The sequence below is a fragment of the Gracilinanus agilis genome, chromosome 1, assembly GCF_016433145.1.
Source record: "Gracilinanus agilis isolate LMUSP501 chromosome 1, AgileGrace, whole genome shotgun sequence".
NCBI lineage: Eukaryota > Metazoa > Chordata > Mammalia > Didelphimorphia > Didelphidae > Gracilinanus > Gracilinanus agilis.
The window spans coordinates 694,820,823-694,844,300 of NC_058130.1; the positions used below are offsets into that span (position 1 = coordinate 694,820,823).

Below are 23,478 nucleotides of genomic sequence, written 5' to 3' on the forward strand. Positions count from 1 at the left end.
TGGGGTGGACATGATTGGGGATGTGGACTCGAAACTCCCACACCAATGCAACTACCAACAATTTGGAAATTGGTCTTGATCAAGGACACATGACAAAACTAGTGGAAATGCGCATGGGTAGGGGGGGCGCGGGGGGGGGGGTTGAAGGGGAAAGGAGGAGCATGAATCATGTAACCATGTTAAAAATGAATATTAATAAATGTAAAAAAAATTATATGTATAAAACCATGAGCAAGAACTGTAAAATACTTATCTTAGATTCAGACAACCAGGTTCAAGATCCAACTCTGTTACTTAACAGCTGTGCAACAACAAAATTACATGCACGTAGGTAAATACAAAAGAGACAACCTATCATCCTCAGTTTCCTCATCTACAATGTATAAATATTAAAAACTGTACTACCTACTTCACAGGGTTGTGTAGAAAGCATTTTGCAAACCCAAAACACTATGGAAATGTGAGGTTGTTATATAATAAAAGTCATTATAAATAATAAGACTAAAACAAAAATAACAATACCCCAATTTTATAAATGAGAAAACTTTATAAAGCCTATGAAAATTAAACTACTTTGTCCAAAGTCAAGCTGGTATTGTCAGACTGGTGAGAAGAGAGCCTTCTAGACCTTATGGCCTCTGTCCTTTTCCAAAGTGATTCCAATTAAGCCAACTACCATTAACCTGAGGACCTTTAAGGACATTCCTATAGGCTCAACATTATTAAATGGCCTAAGTTTTTCTGCTTTCATCCTAAGTACCTTTGAATCATTAATTGATATGACCTCACAGAGTTAAAATAATGCTTTAACATTTCACATGAAAACAAATCTGACATCTCTTCAATGTAGACATAAGACAATATCATCATTTTGCTTAATCTCTCTTCCCAAAGGTACAACAGAGAGCTGAATGAAAAAGATAGGTTTTATTAGTATGCCATAGAAAATTCACCTTTCTGAGGGCAGAGAAAAATTATGTTAAATAATAAGAAGAAAATGTAAAGAAAAATATACTAGAGTTGAAGAAACTCTGGTTTCAAAATCTAGCACTGCCCCTCACTATCTGAATGGCCTTAGACAAGTCATTTAACTTCCATGAGTCTCAATTTCCTATTCTGTAAAATAGGTCTTGGCCTTGATCATCTCTAAAGTCCCTTATAGCTCTAAATCTATGATCCTGTTCAAAATAAAGCTGATAAATCCTCATATCTGATAACCAATAAGATCCTTTCCAACTCTTAAGTTTTTTTAAAAAGGTTATACTGGGAGAACTGAAATAAGGAAAACATCGGCCTTGGGGAGAGAAGGGAAAAGAAAGAAGGGGAGGTGTTAGAAGAGAGAGAAATCTGGATTCATACCTGACTTTGGCATTTATTAGTTTGTGAGTTCTCAGGAAGTCACTCAACTCTCTAATGCTCAGTTTCCTTATCTTTATGAAACACAGATAATAGATATCTATCCTGTATATGATACAAGGTTGTTGGGAGGCTCTTATGAAATAATATACATAAAGTACTCTATAACCATAAAAGACTACTGAATATAAGTTGTATTTATTAGTTACAGGATTCTCTGCTTTTAATAAAATACTCCAAATGAAAAATAAAAAAGGAAGTAATGTGGGAAGAAAGGAAAAGACAAGAAAAGTGATAGAGATAGAAGAGAGAAAGGAGAACAGAAAAGAGAAAAGGTAAAAGGAGAAAAAGAAAGAAAAGTAGGGGGAAAATCATTATCTTTATGAAAGTGTCTGTCTTTTTTACATAAACTGCTTGATTGAAAAAATCTAATTTAATCAAGTCTAAGTATTTGACAGCTACAAGAACTGAGATGATGAGGCTCTTCAAACTTAAAAAAAAAGTATGTGAATATCATGGAAAGAAATCTTACTAGGATGGTTCATTCAAATTCAGATTTAGAATTCATTTATTTCCCACCCCCACCACAATACTTCTGGGAGATATCACAAAAACATGTTTCCAAGATCTAGGTGTGAAAAGAGCACCACACTAGGCACTATGGAGAGATAACACCAAAGAGCCAAGTGCAAACTCCTAAAAATTCATATAAGGAAAGAAAGTGATTTGGAAAATTGAGAAGGATCCACAGATGGCCACAGCTAAATAATTTTTTTTTCTTTTAGCATTCACTAAAGCAGACACTAAAATCACAGATTAACAACTAAAAGAGACCGCAGAGGTCACAACATCGCAGTGTTTTACAGATGAAGGAACTGAGATTGAAAGAAGGCAAGTGACTTGCCTAAGGTCACATAGCCAGTAAGTGTCTGGGGTAAGACATGAGCCTTTAAACACTGGATTAGGTACCTACCTTATTACAAAGTTTCCAGTTAAAACTATATGCCAACTGTGGACAAAGTATCTATAAAATTAACTAATATTTTACCTATAATATTAAATAATCATGAAAAGATACTACAGATCACTGTATGTCACCATGCTGATTTAGATCAATAATTAGAATTTTTCTTCTGGCATTAACCAATTACTGTTCATGAGTAAATTAAAATGGTAAAAGCTACAAGGACCTCCTACCTGGAGGAAACAAAGAAGGGGTAAGCAATAGACGGCAATAACAAACTGTGGGAGAAGCCATAACAAATTCAGGAGAGATACCCAATAATATTCTCTAGAGAAAAAAGACCCCAAATATTCAAGATTGTGGGTGGTTCAGAATTTTTCTAGAGATTATAAGTAACTACAAATTTAAATAGATTATGGGTTGGTAAATAACAACAACAACAACAACAATAGCTAGCATTTACAGAGCACTTGCTATGTTTACTATGTGCCAGGCACTGTGCTAAGCACTTTACAATTACTATCTCATTTGATCCTCATAACAATTCTGAGAGGTAGGTGCTTTTTTTTTAATCCTTATTTTACAGATAAGGAAATAGGAAAATGGAAGTTAAGAGACTTGTTTGGGGTCACACAGCTAAGTATCTGAGGCTGGCTTTGAACTCAGACCTTCCTGATTCTAGACCCAGCACTCTTATCCATTGTGTTACCTCACTGCCTAGTATTATTAAACAATTTGGGGAGGGGTTCCATTTATCTTGTTTTCCCCAGTCATTCAGTAAGAACTTTTCTTATTTAACTTTGTAAACAATATCCATGAAAGAAAATGGAGAGCAGTTGTGTCAGAATACTGAATGGTGTCAGGTAGTTCCCAGATTTTCTATGTGGAAGCTACAAATAAAAGAAGTTAAAAATCCACAAGTATGTACCATAGCTTTATAGTTATGAAAGTCAAAGACAGAAGGACTACTAAAAATGGCTCTGAGACAGGTGTCCCCAAATCTAGACCTCACACCTCAACCCCTCCCCACATCTCTACTAAACTCCAAACATACATTTCTGACTCTCTGCTGTGTATATTCACCTAACTATCCCAAGAACACCTCAAATCAGACCTTTCCCAAAACAAATTCACCTCCTTTCCCCCAATATTTGCCACTTCTCCCAAGTTCTCTATTCCTACTAATGACATAACTATCCTTCCAGTCACATAAGTCAAAACTATCTTAGACTCTTCCCTCTTCCTCTTCTCTTATTATTTAATTCATCATTTCGTCCCATTTTATTTGGCTTCAGATATGTATCAGAATTGTATTCACTTTTCCATTGCCAACACAAGCCTTCTTCACCTCTCATTTGGAATATTTTAAGTCTAATTGTCACCTACCTCTAATCTATCCTCTTTTCAATCAATCTTTTAATATAGTTGCCTATATAATTTTCTTAAGGCATCATTCAAGTGACATCGGTGCCTGGCACATAGTGGGCATTATATAAATCTTTATTCTCTTCCCTTCTCCACTTAAAAAAAAAATGGAAGTTGTTCCCCACTGCTTACTCAAAAAAAGGCTATAAATGTGTTTTATGTGTTTACTTAAAATGACTACCCTAAGCCACAAATGCAGGCAGCTGACTCTATCCCACTGGACAGCATTTATTTACTTCCTAGACCAACTCCTGAACTGAGGCAGAGAAATGACCAGCCCAGCCTATTTACCTGGGTTCTCAAAAACTATTCCAATTGCCCAAGTGTTGGTAAGTTTCTAAAAGAAAACAGAACTTTTCATAAAATTTACTCACCCTGATCAGACAAAAAATCCAGCATGGTCTGTAAAAGGAAGGACAAGTGTCTGACTGAGAGTGCAGGATTCCCCATTCTTCTGGAGGCATACACTAATTCATGAAGCAAGCGCATCTGCACTGCTGCCCATCCTCTGTGAGTTCCTGTAAGGGAAGGACAAGAATCATTTAAATCTTAAAAAATGACAATTAGCCTTTTTAGAAATGCACAATAATGAACTATGTAGAAATTTAAGGAAGGGGAAGCTTCACATATCATAGCATGTCAATATTTACAACTAGAAGTGTTGAAACAACTAATTATCCCAGTCCTTCATTATATAGATGGACAGCACATGAGCAATAGTCTGGATTCAAAACCAATGTTCCAGACAGATCTAATTATCTTTCTCCCAAACCTATACTTCTCTGAATTTCGATGGTCTTTTTCCTGCCTAAAGGAACCACATCATTCCCAGGTTTACAATCTTAGCATCATTCTCAACTCCTCAACTTCTTCACCTCAGCCACCCAGTTGGTTATCACACCTTGTCCTTCCTATCTCTACAACTCCAAATCTAGCATATTTCCCATTGAACTCTATTATTCCCTTCAACCAAAAGAAAAGAAAAATCATGGATTCAGGACATACATGCCAGGTGGGAAAAAATACTAAGATCTGGCATTTTATAAAAGTTTTTGGCTATATGTCCAACATTATTTGGTAGAAGAACACTTAATTTCAACTCAGAAGAGCTGAGTCAAGACCTGGGACCCCTTTGGAGACTCCATTTCCACTATCTATAAAACAAAGTTGAAACCTCCATGACAGCTACATAAATGTAAACTATAACTAAATACAATTTAAGAAAAGCCATTTTGCAACTGAATTATTAGGATAAATTTAGTGCAAGAGAAATCAAATTTTTCACCATTAGAGGTATAAACATCAATATTGTAAAAACAAAATTATTTATCTTTTTTTTTTATTTTTTTTATTTTAAATCCTTAACTTCTGTGTATTGACTTATAGGTGGAAGAGTGGTAAGGGCAGGCAATGGGGGTCAAGTGACTTGCCCAGGGTCACACAGCTGGGAAGTGTCTGAGGCCGGATTTGAACCTAGGACCTCTTGTCTCTAGGCCTGGCTCTCAATCCACTGAGCTACCCAGCTGCCCCCAAAATTATTTATCTTACAGGTCTTCATCATCATCATTAACCCAACAAAGGCTTTAATACTTTAAATGTCTAATTTGTCAATATAAAAATTCATAATCCCTCTGACCCAATCATACTCTATCTGTATCATACTTATTTAGTTATAAGTTGTATTTCCTCCTCCTTTCCTCCCAATCAGATTCTGAGATCCCTGCAGGCAGGAACTGTGTTATTCTTCATCAGTTCAGGACTTGTATGCCTATAAATACCCTTTCCACTAAGCCACAATGCCTATTGGTCTCTCATGATTTCTTTAGAATATAAAAAAAGTAATATAGTACTTTAAATATAACAGTTATAGGTAAGAGAAAAAGAAAATCCTCAAGTCCTCTAAAATTGTTAGTGGAAGCAGAGGCACCAAGAAGCAAAGCAATGAATTTTCTTTAGACTTAATAAATGTTGTATCTAATTTAGTCATGAATTCAAGAAGACCCAATTAAACTAACTTCAATACTATCCTATTAAAGTCTATTTTCTAATTTTCAAATTGGACCAAATATAGCATTACTGAATTAAAAAAAAGATACATGATGATCTAGCTAACATGGGAGAGGATTAACAACAAGTAAGCCTGAGTTTTATGGCACTGCTGAACATTAATATTGGCTAAGCCATAACTTGTGTAATTCAAACTACCCTTCTTGTAAAATAAAAAGACTTTTTTGTTAAGACAAATCTGCAACTATAACTAGAAAAGTGTATGTCCAAAGCTGCCAAAGTCATAAATTTTTCAAGCACAATATTTTTAATGCTTAAAAGTAAGTTTCCCAGTTTTAGAGCTTATTGCAGCCACTATCTTGGCCATTAGCAAATCTATTTGCTTTGAAAGGCTCCCCTTCTTAAGGTTCATAGTAAAGATATAATCTCTCTTGAATGAAAAAGGCAAAACAGAAAGAATGACCAAAAATCCATGCAACCGCAACATGAATAAAGTAATAACTAACATTTGCATAGCGCTTCCTAGGTAGTAGGCACTGTGTTAAATTACAGACAATTGTTATCTCATTTGATCCTTTTGACAACCCTAAGAAGAAGGTACTTTTATTAATCTCATTTTACAAATAAGGAAACTAAGGCAAAGAGAAGTTAAATGACTTGGCTAGAGTCATGTAGCTAGGAGGTATTCAAGGCTGGATTTGAGCTCAGGTCTTTCTGATGCCAGGCCCAGGTTCTATCCTCTACACCACCCAGCTACCTCATTAAAAAAAAAAAAGATGATAATAGGGGTAGGAAGGTGGCACAGTAGATAGAGTGCCAGGCCTGGGTTCAAATCTGGCCTCAAACACTTCCTAGCTATGTGACCCTAGGCAAGTCACTTACCCTCATTTGTCTAGCCCTTGTCCTTTTTAGAATTATTACGAAAACAGAAAGTAAGGTTTAGAAAAGATGAGAGCAAATTTTCCCTTAAGATGGAGATTACACTGGATTCTGAGGAGGGTACATGATTGTTCCTTTCTATAATGGAACCTGTTGTCAGTAAAAAGGTCCATTTTAAACAACTATGTAGCTTAATCTTAAAAAGATTGATATGAAAATTGAGAGGAACCAACCCATAATGGACAGGAGCTGGCCTCAGAGGGAGGAGCACCTGGATAAAGTCCAAAATGTATACATCCTGACTGTGTGGCCCTGGGCATGTCACTTAATCACTCAGTAGCCCAGGCTACTTTTAAACTATAAATTACAGGGAAATTATATAGGAAATAGACTGCCTTAGTAGAAGAAGCTCTACACTAGGACCTCCCTACTGTGATTAAAGCACAGGTATGATTTTTTTAACCTTTAAAATTATCTTCCAATTCTTGAGAATTAACTCCCCATGTACAAGTCAACTGGATTTCAGTTACTCTTCATTTTTATGTAATAAAATATTTTTAATTATTTATTGCTACAAACATTTTCACAAATATTATTCTATTTGATCCAACAACAACATAGTGAGTTAAGTTGAGTAGGGCAAAAATTATTATTTCCACTAATAGAATGAGGCATAGAGAATTGACTGACTTTTCAAAACATATCTAACTAACAAATGACAGAGCCAGGATGAGAACTTGAGGCTTTTAACTCCAAATTCAGGCTCTTTCCACTATACTACATTGTAAAGTACTAGTGGATTTGGCACAAAATAATTTTGGGAAATAAAACCTTGAATGAATGATTAACATTGTCATTTATAATGTTACAGGGTACCCTTCTCGTTTTCTCCCCACCTGTGTCACATAACTCAGAAATGAGTGACACATGTTTGTATGATGGGTAACTGTCAAGGCAGGGGGGAAATAGACCAAAAAAAAAAGTGATAGACTGGAAGTATGGAGGGGCAGTATCTCCCTTCCACCTCAGGTGGAAGTACCAGATCTCCACTAGAATGCAGTGACTGTTCTGGCCAAAAGAAATTCATGTACCTATGTTTAAAGGCATTTCCAATTCAGGTTTCCATTTACCTGCTGGAACACTGACCATCCAGTCCCCACCCCCTATCCAAAACTCCCTTAACAAGCTGGTAGCAAAATCAAAAGTTCCAGAAAGAATTCCTTCTAGGCTACTCTATAATTCCAGTCAATAAACAAACAGCTTTTCTCCCACCTGGAAATGTTATATTGTGTTACAAAATCCTGCAGACAAAGAGTTTTTCTCTAACTAGATACACCAATGGGTCAGCAGTAAATGCTCTTGACAACGGACAACAAGAGGACTTCATGTCTTACCATCTTCAGCTTATTAATGTATTGAGTAAATCCAAAGCAAAAAGAGTATTTGCTGATACCAGAGAAGCTTATCAGGACAGGGCCACATAAATCTTTCTTGGCCATTATTTCTGTCACACCTCAATTGCTAGAATAAAATGCTGCAGCACTGACACATTTATGAGTAGGTCTGTACAGTTTACAGGTTTTGTTCTAGTTTGATCATTTCTCTCTCCCAGAATGTAGAACTACAAATACATTGAGGAGGGTGTTTGGAGCCACATTGTGTTAAAAAACACCTATGAAGTTGAGAGCTTTGGAAACCATGTCACTCTGGCAAATAATTCTATATCTATAAACAAAGGACAATTGAGCTTTCCAAAATAACATGATTTAGTTCTTTTGAGAAAAAAAGATGAAGAAATGAAAGGCACAATGAAAATAGTAGAGTCGTCAGGATTTTTTTCTTTTAGGAAAGAAGTCTGTTATTGCAGAAAATGTGATGTAAAAACCCCATATGTATTCAAAATATTCACTTTGGCTGGTAGCAAAAACTGGAAACCAAGTAAATGCCCCCTTGTATATGAATGTAAAGGCTCATTTCTGCCATAAAACAAAGTGAATAGGAAGAATTCTAAGAAACACCAAGAGATTTGTAAGAAAGGCTATATGCAGAATCCTGAACAATATATATAACAAGATAAGCAAAAAGAACACCGAAATTAAGATGAAATCTGAAGAACTATGAAACCAAACCCTTTCTTCCTTTCTGTAAAAAAGTAGGGAAATTTTGGTATACACTATCAGACTTGGTCACTCTGCTTTATCTTAAGAATTTTCCTTCTGTTACAAGAAAAATTTCATGGATAGAAGGATATCCAGAATAAAAATAGAATATGGCATAAGATATAAGCTATAACATTTGGTTGGTTTTTTTTAAAGCAAAATAAAGTGCACAAGATATAGAGCTCAAGTCCCTCATCAACAATTTCCTAACTGTTATGACCTTTTGTAAGTCAATTAAATTAAACCTCAATTTTCTCATCTATGAAACTTTGCCAATACCATCCACATTACCTGCTTCACCAGACTATATCATAAGGATGAAAGGAGAATATTTGTATAAAGGCATTTTAGAAATTCAGAAGTGTCTCTACATAGCTTCCTTCTTTTACTGCCACCATATGAGTCCTTGGAGAACCTTCCTAAGACTGAAGCTTTGGAAATATAGAACCACTCTTTTTCTTTTGTCCTCTTTCTCAAAGTAATTCACCAAGAATTCAACAAATATTTATTAAGCCTCTAGCACAGCTTAACCATATAGGAATAACTGGCTCCTATTCAGGGACAAAATACAGCTAAGCAAGGGTCGGGAATAAAACATATCTGCTCTTTAAGCAAAAAATCTAATTTTTTTTTTTTACAAAAGACTTTAAGATGAAAAGAAAAAAGGTGGGGGGAAACTGCCTACATTTTTATATAGGACTTAGTCACATTGTGGAAAGCAGAAAAGCAATAGAAATGACCAAAAATTCATAGGAGGCAAACTCCAAAGAAGGACCAAGCAATAAAACCCATGTATACTGAGATCGCAACCAAAAACACAAAATATAAGTTCAATTACTCAAACAATTCAATTCAATATGAGTTCAATTACTCAAGTATTTCCTAAAGTTCTCTTTCTGCAAAAAAAAAAAAAAAAAAAAAAAAGCTAGAACTTCTGACAAAATGGAAATTGTGAGTACTTCTTAGCATAACTCACAATTTCACAATCTCAAAAATGAAATGTATACTATATATAATAATTAAAATTGGAGCAAAAATAAGAAAAGCTAAAAAATACCTCTAAATAACAAAATATCTTCTGAAAAAAATTAAGGACTCTGAGAAGAGACAATTCACCTTAATTGCCCCCAAACATCACCCACACTCATCATGGCCAACTCTAATAAGCCTACTTAAAGCAATAACCACTAAGGTCCTTAACCCACAGGATAAGCTAGCATTCCCTAAAATGGTAATGAAACTATCTTTGAAACTTAACTGATCCAGAGGTCTAAGGCTCAAATGATACGTTCTTAATTGGAAAAGCATAAAAACCCTAGTAAGTGAAGCTCCTCAACCTTGAACTCCTTGCTGCCATGTGAATCAATATGACCTAATAGAATGCATTTCCTCCAAATAAATTAACTAATTCTGTGAGACCCCAAGAAAAAGTAGAATAACAACAAGAAACTCTGGGATGGTTAAAAAGAGAATTTTAAAAAGAAAATAGAATAGAATTAGTGCAGAAATCAGTTATTGATAAAGAAATCAATAAAACAAATAATTGCAAACATGATATAGTGCCACTACCAAATCAACACTTTAAAAAATGACAGATTTTAACTACAATAGAAGAAAATTTGACTGATAAAATCAAACTACAACAACACTATAAATACATAAAAGCACTATACAAACCAGAGTAACTAAAAGATATGATGCACAGGGATAATCTAAGAATTATAGGTCTCCCATAAAAACATGTCTTTAAAAGCCTGAATACCATATGCAGGAAAACATACTAAAAAATATCTAGAAGTACTGAAAAGAGGGAACAAAGTATGACCAACAGAATCTACAGACCATCAATAGAAAGTTCAAGTTTAAATTACCAAAGTGTGAAATATCACATATCACATAAGAGGTTAGTCAGTTTTGTTTAAATGTTTTGTTTTGTCACAAGAAGATTTCAATCAACATGCATATTTATTAAGCACTTAAGAGACACGTACTAAGTTAGTTGGGTAGTAACTGCCCTCAAACACCTATTATCTACTGGGGAAAACAATGAGATGCATACATAAAAGTAAATAAAAATATATACAAAATAAATACAAAGTAAAGGGGGAGGCAAGCAGAAACAACTAAGGCAGCTTTTTAGCAATGTTTTTTTCAAGTATATTTCAAAAATCATGCAATTTCCTTGAAAAATTTAACAGACAGCTTTGTTCAAAGACTCTGATAATATAGCAAAGCTAAAAAGCAGGGAAACCTGTAATTGCCCAAGATACTTGCCACTGTTATGGAAGGGGATCATAATGCTGTTAAAATTGAAGGATTTTAGAATCCCAGAAAGTTCAAGGTCTCTCAGATGTTTGTATTCGGATGGCATTGCTTTAGTTGAATCAAGCCCTAGAGTATATATTGTCCATAATGGCATGCATGTATGCATGTGTAAACACACACAATCTATGAACATACCTTAATGTAGAGTAGAAAATCTGGAACTCAAAATATGAAAAAATTAATGTTTAAAACTGTCTTTACATGTAATTCGGGAAAAATAAAATATTGAGAGAGAAAAGATAACAAAGAAAAATAAATAAGAGTTCCTATGACCTAAAATTCCACAGAAGTCAAACCCAGAGGGATAAGGAACTATCAGAAACTAAATTCTTAAAACAAATAGAAACAAAATCCAATAAGAAGAAAATATGGAAGACAGCATGGCAAAATCAGGAAAGCACTGGGATCAAAATCAGAAGATCTGGGGTCAAATCCCAGCTGTCACTTATTATCTAGTCAAATTACTTCTTTCTAGGCCTCAATTTCCTCTTGAGAAAAAATGAGAATGACAGCACCTACTTCATAGAGTGGTTGTGAGGATGAAGTGAAATAATAATTATAAAGCATTTTGCATAGTGCTTGGCACATAGTAAAAGCTCAATAAATACTTTTTTCCTTTTGTCCTTCCATTCCCCTATAACCTCATTCTCCCTTATTCTATACACACACAAGCTATAATAGCTCTAGAGTATAGTATTTGAAAGACTGTAACATTCAACAAATCTGGAAAGGAAGACTAGCAAGGGTAGGTCCCTTTTCATAAGGACCCTGGAAGAAGAGACCTTTCTAACCTGAGTTCCTGCTCCTACTCTGTGACCTTTCATAGTTGACAAGAAATTGTTAGTGACTTTTGGAAGAACAGGTGCTCAGGGTTTCCAGTTGTCAAGACCCTCCTGAAAATGAGATATTCAGGGTTTGTATGGTGACTCAAAAACCTCAGAAGAAAGTAGAAAAAAAAACCTGAACATCAAGGGGCAGAAAAAGAAGGATGAGAAGAGCCTGGAGCCAGGCATGGAAGAAGTCAATCCAGCTTTCATTGTGATCAACTACTGGGAAATTTTCAACCAGGAGCAGGAGATTCAGAATGGAAAACTAGTTCATCAGTCCAAATGCCTAATCTTGAGTTATATGATACAGTGGACCAGAAAATCTGAAGAAGCTAGAAAGTCAGTTGATTATCAGGCACTTTGGAGGCAATGGGGAGATTAAAGAATATGCCAGATTTTGGGTACAACAAAGATCAGTGTCTAACTGCCCTGATACTTTGAAAACCTTCTTATCCCTATGCCAGAAAATCCTGACTGAAGTGTCTACTTGCTGAGCTAGCCCAGGAGTAACATCTTAAGGCACAGGACAGAAGTGGCTGACCTGAGTCCTAAGGAGCTCAGCCTGCTGAAGTTCCCAGAAGAAAATGGGCAAAAACACCTGCAAGCACACAACTACAGAGTATATCTCCCTCCACTATGAACAAAGAAGATTAATACATGATGCCAAGATCTCACCTGAGGAGTACAAGAAGGTTGACTTCCTGGGGGCCAAGGACCTGGCCAGTATAGTTATTCCTATACCATAAATTCATTTTATTTCATTTAATTTATTAATTTATAACATTTCTCCATGGTTACAGGATTCATGTTCTATCCCTCCCCTCCTCCTACCGTCTCCCATAGACCACACACAATTCCACTGGGTTTTACATGTGTCTATACCAGGGATGGGCAAACTACAGCCCTTGGGTCAGATGCAGCCCCCTGAAATGTTCTATCCAGCCCTGTGACATTATTCCTAATCTGACAAATACAATGAGTAGGATACAATACAATGAAAGTTCCAAAGAGTTGCCTTAGAAACAAACTGACAGATGAGCATTTCCTTTCCTTTGGCCCCCTCTTTAAAAAGTTTGCCCATCACTGGTCTATACCATGAATTCAGAACAAGATATAGAACTGATCATGAAATTCAATCCCAAGGCTAAGACTCTGAAAAGTGGTTTAGAACAGCATGAAGAGTGCCTCTGCAGACCTCTGAGTGCTTCCGCTGCTTCTTTCTGCCCTGCCCTAATGTCCCAAGTATCCTGACAGAGAATTCTTCAAAGGCTTCAAAATGGGAGCAGGCTGCCCTTACTGGCTTTTGTTTGGGGTTCTGGGTTTTTTTTTAAAGCTCACTGTACTTAGTAGTAGTTGCTAAAACAAAGTGCTTTGTTCTATATATTTTGATTGTTTTCTCAATAAACCTTTTTTTAAAAAACATTAGGGACAGCTAAGTGGCTCAGCAGATTGGGAGCCAGGCACAGATTCTAGGTTCAAATCTGGCCTCTAACATTTCCTAGTTGTGACATTTGGCAAGTCTTAACCCCCCACTGCCTCACCTTTATGGCTCTTTTGCCTTGGAATCGGTAAACAATATTGATTCTAAGATAGAAGGTAAGGGTTTAAAAAAGAAGAGTAGTTTGTATTCTCTATCAGAGACAAGAAAGGATCACTGAAGTCTTCTCAATAGAAGAATTACAGTCAGACCTGCATTTTAGAAAATAAACGGATCAATGAAAAGCTTTATTAAGCACTCGAGTACTGGCAGATAGGCTACTAACACTGTAAATACAAAAACAAAAAGAAAAATAGTCCCCATTTTATCTAGTGAAGGCTGATTTAGTCTGTTAAGTCATGTGGATGATGAATAAGACCACAGAATAATTGATTGATATTTCCTTTCTGGGGATAATAGTTGATTTCTATACCTAGAAGAAGAGATGGAGAGCAGCAGGTTGAGGAGAAGGAAAGGTACATATGCAGTGACATGGAATAAAGATGGCAGGTGAGCAGCCAATAGTGGGTCTGGGATAGGTTAGTTATGGAGTGTAGAACCCCAGGGCAAGAGACAGGAAGGCAAGTCAGAGACATAAAGACAGCAAAGAGGGCAGCAACAATGGTAGATTAGAGAACAAACATCACTTAGGAACACAAGCTCCCACAAAGGAGCTGAAGAGCAGGCAGCAAAGAGACATAGCATAAAGATGGTCATATGATTTGGTAAGTGTGCAAAAGATGGATTAGACAGAAACACCAAGTAGGAGGCTATTTGGATAGTCCAAATAGAGACTAGATTAGAGTTGTTGAATAAATGGACAGAAAGGCATGGAAACAGAAAATGCTGAGAAGGGAGAATCCACAATTCTTGGCAATTATTTGGAGGTGAAGGGCAAAAGAGGGAGAAGTCTAGTAGCATCTCCTGTTTGCAGATCTGGGTAACTAGAAGTATGAGATTGACCTCAAAAGAAATAATGTTAGGAAAAGGAAAAGACTTAGGAGGTGTGGTGAGGAGTCCTGTTTTGAACTTACTGAGTTTGAGATACCCACAGAATACCTAAGAGAAGATAAATAACAGGCAGAAGTGGATGTAGGCCTGGAATTCAAGAAGGAGATAAAGGCCAGAAATACAGAAAAGATCTGTATGTCAAATTATATAAATTATAGTTGAATCCATGAGATCTAGTGAGATTACCAAGCTAGAGAGTATAAAAAGAGAATAAAGTTTCCAGGAGAGAGTCTTGAGGTATAACCACACAGGGCAGAGAAAACAAATAAGGGGCAGGGGAGAGAAAAGGGGAAAACCAAGGATTATGATCTTAAAAGAAGGAAGAAAACCAGGCATGCTTTATATTTAGGAACTCAACATTTCTTATTCAAGTATGATTAAAGGCTTCATCAGAAACACCATTCTTAATAGAAATTGGAATTGCTTTTGAATCACAAAAGTCCATATAAATAAAGGTCCTTCATCATAAAGTATTTGTCATATTCCAATATCTAAATTAAAATTTACAGTGAGTTATTTAAATACACTTACCATTAAATACAACATACCATTTATTTATGCATCTCTTCGGCATATTTCACCCTTTCCAAAGCTAGAGAGATGCAAAACATACTACTTGGTGAGAGAAATGTCTATAACTATGTTATCAGAAGCAAAAATATAACCTAAAAGATGCTAAGTATAGCATTGCTTATTTTCTCACTCCTAAATGTTTTAATTAAAATCCATACAATAAGTATCTTATCATATGTTGGAAACTAGTATTCTTCTGAAAATATTATATTCTGTTTATTTAGAGAAACAGAGGAAGAGAAGACCAATCTAGAGCAAAATAATTTCTTCTACCCTTCAAAGGGATGACACATTTTAACATTTCCTTATATTTTATAATAGTAATTTCCTCCCAAAGAACTAGATGAAAAATGACCATTCAACTAGTACTAAATTTTAAATGTCAAAGATTTTTGAAAATGGATTCAGATAATTAAGAAGATTTGGTTGTAAGCATAATCACCTTTCCAAGTCTCTGCTTTAATCCAAATTAGGATACAATTATATTATACCAAACAATTTCTAAAAATTTGCAAATGTCATTTTATTCTTCATAAACACAAAAGAAATGTTCCCTACGGTTGCCTGCACAATAAGATGCAATGCTAGCTTTTTCAAGGGCAGAAGCCATATATATACATCTGTAACTCTAGGGCTTAGCCAGAGAAGATGCTTGATAAGCATTTGATCAAAATGAACTGAAAAGCTATGTATAGACCAAGTTTTAAAGAAGGTAGGGTCTGTCAGACTTATGAATAAGTGAAGAATTTATGACCAAACAAGGCATAGAGAATATTATGAAGTATAAAATCGATAACTCTAACTACATTAAATTTTAAAAGATTTCCACAAATAAAACCAACACAACTAAGATTAGAAAGGAAACAAAAAACTGGGGAAAAAAATTTGTAACAACTGTCTCTGACAAAGACCTCATTTCTCAAATATATAGAGAATTGAGTCAAATTTATTAGAATACAAGGCATATCCCAAGTGACAAATGGTCAAAGGATATGAACAGACAGATCTCAGATGAAGAAATTAGTGGAAAAGCAGAGTGGAAAAATTGAAACACTAATATACTGTTGGTGGAGCTATAAACTGATACAGCCATTCTGGAGAACAATTTGGAACCAAGTCCAAAGGGCCATAAAACTGTGCATACCCTTTGACTCAGCAATAGTACTACTAAGTTGATATCCCTAAATGATCAAAAATAGGAGGGAAAGATCTACTTGTACATATATATATATGTATATATATACACACACATATATAAAAGCAGCTTTTTTTTGTGATAGCAAAGAACTGGAAACTTAAGGACTGTCCATCAACTGAGAAATGGCTGAACCAATTATAATATATCATTGTAATGGAATATTATTGTGTCATAAGAGATAGAGAACAAAAAAAAAGCACAAAAAAACCTGGAAAGATACATGAAGTTATGAAAAGTAAAATGAGGAGAACCAAGTGGATTTTGTACACAGTAATAGCAATAATGTTCAATGATCAACTGTAAATGAACAATGCGAGGATCCAAGACAACTTCAAGAGACTCAAGACAAAAAAGGCTACCCATCACCAAAGACAGAAGTGACAAAGTCTGAATGCAGAATGAAATACACCATTCCTCACTTTGTTTCTTCTATGAATTTTTCTCTAGTATAAGCAATATATGTCTTCTTTCATAATATGACAAACATGGAAATAGGCATTGTATGATAATACATGTATGATAATACATGATAATACAACCTTCTCTCATTACTTGCTTTCTTGGGGAGAGCAGAAGGATGGGAGGAAGGGAGAGAACATGGATCAAAAAATGTCAGGAAACTATTATTAAAATTGTATCTACAGGAAAAAAAAAAAGACAGAAGGTAACAAGGCCCAGAACTAAATAAGCCATTTCATCCACCAAATTGTAAGCCGTTTAAGCAGCAGAGAAAGTATATATGATGTGATGGAAAGAACACTGGACTTGAAGCAAGAGCTGAATTCAAACACTTGTCTCCAAAATAGGCTGGCCATGCTACTTCACTGTGACCCCATTTTATCATCAGTAAAATAGAGAGATTAGTACTCATCCTGTCAGTCTTACAGGACTGTTGCAGGAAAAGCATTTTATAAACCATTTACTCTAAACAGCAACTCTTACAGGGACAGTTACTATTATGCTGAATTCCAAGAGCACTGAGCTGAAGAGAAATAAATCACATGACCTACCTTTTCCATCTCTGTGATGCTAAATACCTAGCTTAACTGCTTTGGGTTTTTACACAAACACACACACACACACACACACACACACACACACACACACACACACACACACACCCACCCCTCAAAATGACCACTGATTTTCACATTTCAGACTAAGCTCTTCTCTGAGCAGAGGTTGAAAACATAAAACACTGCTCCAGGTTAATGTAGGGGCTAAGATACAACTAGAACTGATACAATAGCTTTGGCTTCAACTTGGAACTAGTACTAAGATCCCTTTTTGCTCCCATATCCTTATTTTACAAAAAGGTAAAGTTCAGTTCAACAAACATTTATTAAGCATCTACTATATTCAAGGAAGGCATTGTACCATGCTCTGACTTTAGAAAATACAAATGTTCCTATCCTTATAAATATTATTAAATATTTGCTGAATACCTAATATTATGCAAGGTAACATAAGTAAGAATATCAAAAATTTTAACTGCATTTTAGATATGATGATTTAAGTTTCTTCAGTCACCTCTGAGAAATTTATTTTCTCACTCTGAAAAATGGGATAATTTCTGCCTGATTTCCATATAGGATTACTGAGAAGATAAAAAGAGATAATGGATATGAAAATATTTTGTAGACTGTAAAATGTTATAAAAATCCTAATTATTTTATGAGCTTCTGGTTGCTTTGCTCCAATTTTCAATAATAATAATAATAGCTAAAATTTCTATAGTGCCTTAAGGTCTGAATAACATTTTACATATATTACCACATTTGATCCTCACAATAACCCTGTAAGGTAGGTGCTATTACTATCCACATTTTACTGATGAGCAAACTGGAGCAGGCAGAGGTTAAATGATTGGCCCAGGGTCACAAAGCTAGCAAGAGTATGAGGTAGGATTTGAACTCGAGTCATGCTAATTCAAAATCTACCATTCTATCCATGGTACTTCCAATCAAAATTAGTAATCAAAGCCTGCTTTCAGTCTCATTTTAAATAATGAAAAGTTCAGACTACAAAATTTTGCTTTCAAACTGAATTAGTATTCCTATGTTACTCAAAACTAAGGCCAGGTACAGCTGGGTGGCTCAGTGGATTGAGAACCAGTCTTAGAGACAGGGAGGTCCCAAGTTCAAATCTGGCCTCAGACACTTCCTAGCTATGTGACCCTGGACAAATCGCTTCACTCCCATTGCCTAGTCCTTACCACTCTTCTGCCTTAGAATCAATACACAATATTGATCCTAAAAGAGAAGGCAAAGGTTTTAATGCGAGATTGCTAGCAGAAGTCTTTTTGCTTCTGCAATTTCAAACTGTCACAGAAAGGCAGTTGGAGGTCTTAGAATCTTCAGAAAGTTAGTTGGAGCCTGAGACTATAAATAGGGCTGAAGTCCAACTGACGGGCTTTTGCCTTCTGGCTCTCGCTTTGCCTGGGGGCTTCTGCTTTAGGGCTTGGGCTTAGCCTGTGCTTATTTTGTCTTGGGGAAATTTGGACCTATCTAATTTCTCTGGACCTCTCCCTGATCTCTCCATTACATCCTTGCTATTTCCTTGAATTTCCCTTTGGGCCCTGGGAGGAAGGGTGGCTTGGTAATTGGACAAAGTGGATTTAGATTCTGTAGGCAAGTAGGGCATCCTAAACAAGTTAATCCCAATTTAGTGATTTGATAAAAACTTTACTTTAAGGCAGTCAAATCTTCCTGACTGGGAGAACAGGCTCTCTCAGTCTAACCCCCTCCTGTGACCCTTCCCCCACCATCAGCTTTCTCCCTAGCTGTTGTTACAAAACCCTAAACCCTTCTCTCCTTCTGATTATCCCTGACATTAATAAATCCCCTTTGTTACCTACTCAAAGCCTCTGGTGAATCATTGTATCGAAAATTAAGGTAAGGGCTGAAGAGGGAAGAAATTATTTTCTTTTTATTTCTTGAGGGAACCTCAGGCATCCATCTTGGCAGGAAGTATCTATCCGAGACTTACTGCAGCCATCAGTTTCACTGGCAGGGAGGAGCCTTATTGTCTCCTCCCTCAAGGGACTTAGAAATTAACAAGAGAAGACCTCCAGCCAGATATAAAACATTTCTGACTGGCCCGGTCCCCCTGTACCTTAGACATACCTTCCCTGATTGAAGAACCTCAGCCTATTTCTTCAGTATCCTCTGTCTCTAGCCTCAGTGATTAAGTCTGTTTAAGCTGCTCTCCTGTATACTCCCTGTCATTCCCTTACCTTCCTATATATCACCTCATTCATCCCTTCCCTACACTCAGCTATCTCCTATCATTCCCCTTCCAATTCACCTCATCGCCTTTTATCCCTCCTCACTACACAAATTAACTTAGACCTGCTTAGATTACCCAACTTCTTTATAACAGGGTTTAAAACAACAACAACTAAGGCCAAAGGACCAACAACCAACCCAGAAAGGAAGCCCTGTAGCTATTAAGACCCTTGAGGGCAGGACCACATCTTTTTATCTTTGTATTTCCCAGAGTCATATTGATATATTAGTAGTTCCCACTATAGGTAGAGTAGGATGCTGGACAATAGGAACCAAAGAAGACCTGAATTCAGGTCTCTCCTCTTATGCATAGACGTGTAACTGAGCAAACCATTGAATTTCTCAAGGCTTTGGGCAACTCTCTAAGACTGTGCACAGTTTCAGGGAAGGTGACTACTTATATTAGCAAAAGGAATCTCAGAGAAGTTCCCTATATCAATGAAATCACTTGTCTGCTCCTTGTCCTGTGTATTCACAGAGATATATACATATACACATGAAAGCACACATGTATTACATATACAATTATATATTATATGCTGCTGTTGCTGTTGAATTGTTTCAGTCATGTTCATTCTTCATGACCCCATTTGGGTTTTTTTTGGCAGACACTGGAGTGGTTTGTCATTTTCTTCTCCAGTTCATTTTACAGATAAGGAACTAAGTAAGAGTTAAATGACTTGCCCAGGGTCACAAATACAGTGCTGGGACTGTATTTGAACTCAAGAAGATGAGTCTTCTTGACTCCAGGCCCAAGATTCTATCCACTGCACATACATACATACACACACAACATATGTGTACACTTGTGAGAGTACATATATGGAATAGACTACATTATGTTATATAAAATACATTTTATATATGTATACAGATAGAAATAGTAAAAATATAGAGTATGCCAAAAGTCTTAGTGCAGTGTTAAGTTTTATTATTAATTAGCTTTGTATCCCCAGCCTTAATAGCTTAAAACTTTACTAAGGTCTCTGCCACATCATATATGTATATTTAGATAAAAAGAGATAGTGCTCAGGCAGTAAAAAAAAGTTGTATTCCTAAAGCTGTATCTCTCTGAAAGGAAAAAGATAGACAGACAGACAGACAGACAGACACACACACACACACACACACACGATAACTTCTCAGCGCTGTGCTTTCCCTCTGAGACTAGCTCCAACTTATCTTAAATACATCTTGTATGGCATAGTTGTTTGCATGTTATCTCCCCCATTCAGCTCTAGCTCCTTGAGGGCTAGGACTTTTTTTTTTGTCTTTCTTTGTCCCCAGAACTTAACACAGAGCCTGGTACATACTAAATGCCTAATAAAGGCTTGCTGACTCTTAAAAAAATAATGCCAATTGTAGTTTGCACTCAGGTTTCATATGAGCTGGATATGGGGGGAAAAAGAGGCCATATTCTTACCAATTACTGAATTAATAAATTTCTTTCACTCCAACAGAATTGGAATTTACCTTTGTTGAAATCCTTAGGATCCAATGACAAACTATAGCCAGGAAGAGTCTCTAAAAGGAGTTTGTAGCAAGCCCTCCATCCAGGCTCAGCAATACTGGGGGCCACACATTGCATTGCAGCTACTCGTTTGAAGAAAGCAGATTTGCGATGGAAACCAATTAGTTCATAGAGCTCAGAAAGGATACTGTAACGCTGGATTTTCTCTTCTTCTGAAAGCTGAAATGAAGACAGAAAAAAATAAAATTTGTACAAGTTCTCCAGGAATAATGCAGAGAGTATACAGAAAATGTTTATTTTAAAAGATATGAAATATCACAAAAAAATAAGACCTTTGCAGCCTGTATTACTACATCAATGATGAGTTGAAATAGAATACTGATTTTTACCTCATGTACAAATTCTAAAAACTTTTCTCATACAACCGCCTCCTAAAATTTGACCTTTCTTTTCTGCTAATAAGGTCTACATTCATTGGTATATTTATAAGTTATACATTCTGAACAATTATTATTTTAAGTTATGAAGCATATCATAATTAGAATACTTTAATTCTTATAAAATATGATGTTAATAAAAGATTATGAGATAAATTCCATAGGAACAATGTTTAGCCACATAAACATTGTAAACAAAATGGTGTCAGAATCACAGAATCAAGAGACTGAAGGAGGTCTATAAGACTATCTCATAACTGAACAGAAACCTTTCCTGTAACACCCCGGCAAGTCATCATTCAGCATGATAGGGACCACATCATGATGAGGAGTCAGTTAATTTATCTCTTACATTCCACATTCCTCAAAATACTTGAACATAGTTCTCATGATGTCTCCCTTCATTCTAAAATCATATGATCCTAATAAATGGAAGCAGTAAATATCTAAATAAATATCAATGCACATTGGAATATGAAAAGTGTAAAGAAGAGTTTCAAAAATTCTATGAAACATAGAGCAAGGGACTAAGGTTAAGTAAGATGACTCTCAGGAATGGTTATCAAGAAAGGCTTCATGGAGGAGGCAATGTCCAACCTGGACCACGAAAGAAGGAAAGGAGAGGTAGAAAAGGGAAGACACAAAAGAGCAAAGGCATTAAGACAAAGAAAGATCAGAATTAGAGAAGAAATGCAGAAGATATTTATTATTTATCCAAATATAATTGGTACAGAAAAAAAACAGTGAATTCACTTAAAAGATGGTATAACATTGGGGCAGCTGGGTAGCTCAGTGGAGTGAGAGTCAGGCCTAGAGACAGGAGGTCCTAGGTTCAAATCTGGCCTCAGCCACTTCCCAGCTGTGTGACCCTGGGCAAGTCACTTGACCCCCATTGCCCACCCTTACCACTCTTCCACCTATGAGACAATACACCGAAGTACAAGGGTTTAAAAAAAAAAAAAAAGATGGTATAACATTTCACTATAAATAGTGAATAATAGGTATAACTTGGAAATAAAACCAAAAATTTATCCTATTTTTGATAAAATTTAGGTAATTGCATCTTCTGATTCTTAAAATAAACTTTAATTCTTACCATAAAAATGTATCACATGTTGTTTGGTTTGAGAGATATAATTTTATGACAAATTGAATGATAAAACAATAAAAAATACCTTTTGATCTGTGTTTGACTTGGATAACATGATAATAAAGAGGTTTACTGTTGCAAAAATATTTGAGGACTTCAACAATTTTCCAAGGGCCTCTCTTAATCCTTCAATCTTTAAAAACCAATCTCTTTTGAAGCACATTTTAATAATCAGCAAGTGAAAGGACAGGGACAGAAGGTAGTGTTAAAGAGGAATACAAGTTTGAACACAGACTAATTTAATAGATGGTCAGTTCATAATTGGATATCTTCATGTGATGGTGACTTTTGCTTCTCTGTATATCATGAAGAAGCAGTGTGCCCCAAAGAGATAATAGGGAAAAATACTTGTACAAAAATATTTATAGCTGCGCTTCGTGGTGACAAAAAAATTGGAAAATGAGGGGATGCCCTTCAATTGGGGAATGGTTGAACAAATTGTGGTATCTGATGGTGATGGAATACTACTGAGTTGAAAGCTATAATGAACTGGAGATGTGAACTGGAAAGACCTCCAGGAACTGATGCAGAGCAGAACCAGGAGAATGTTGTATACAAAGACTGATACACTGTGGTACAATCAAATGTAATGGACTTTTCTACTAGCAGCAATGCAATGATCCAGGACAATCCTGAGGGACTTATGAGAAAGAACACTATCCACGTCCAGAGAAAGAACTATGGGAACAGAAACAGAAGAAAAACATATGATTGATCACATGGTTCAATGGGGATATGATTGGGGATGTAGACTCTAAATCAGTGATTCCCAAAGTGGGTGCTATCACCCCCTAGTGGGTGCTGCAGCGATCCAGGAGAGCAGTGATGGCCATAGGTACATTTATCTTTCCTATTAATTGCTATTAAAATTTTTTTAATTAATTTCCAGGGGGCTAAGTAATATTTTTTCTGGAAAGGGGACAGTAGTCCAA

At 35.9% G+C, this 23,478-nt stretch overlaps 1 protein-coding gene across 1 annotated transcript in view; it reads right to left on the minus strand.

The window, feature by feature from the left end:
* Positions 1-23,478, minus strand: part of TRAPPC9 (trafficking protein particle complex subunit 9) — a 1,005,189-nt gene that overhangs the window by 908,651 nt on the left and 73,060 nt on the right. Inside the window, exons 8-9 of the mRNA XM_044684475.1 lie at positions 20,962-21,178; positions 4,120-4,263 (exon numbers count right to left, since the gene is read on the minus strand). Of these exons, the coding sequence (XP_044540410.1) occupies positions 4,120-4,263; positions 20,962-21,178 (361 nt within the window). The remainder of the gene's footprint in view (positions 1-4,119; positions 4,264-20,961; positions 21,179-23,478) is intronic.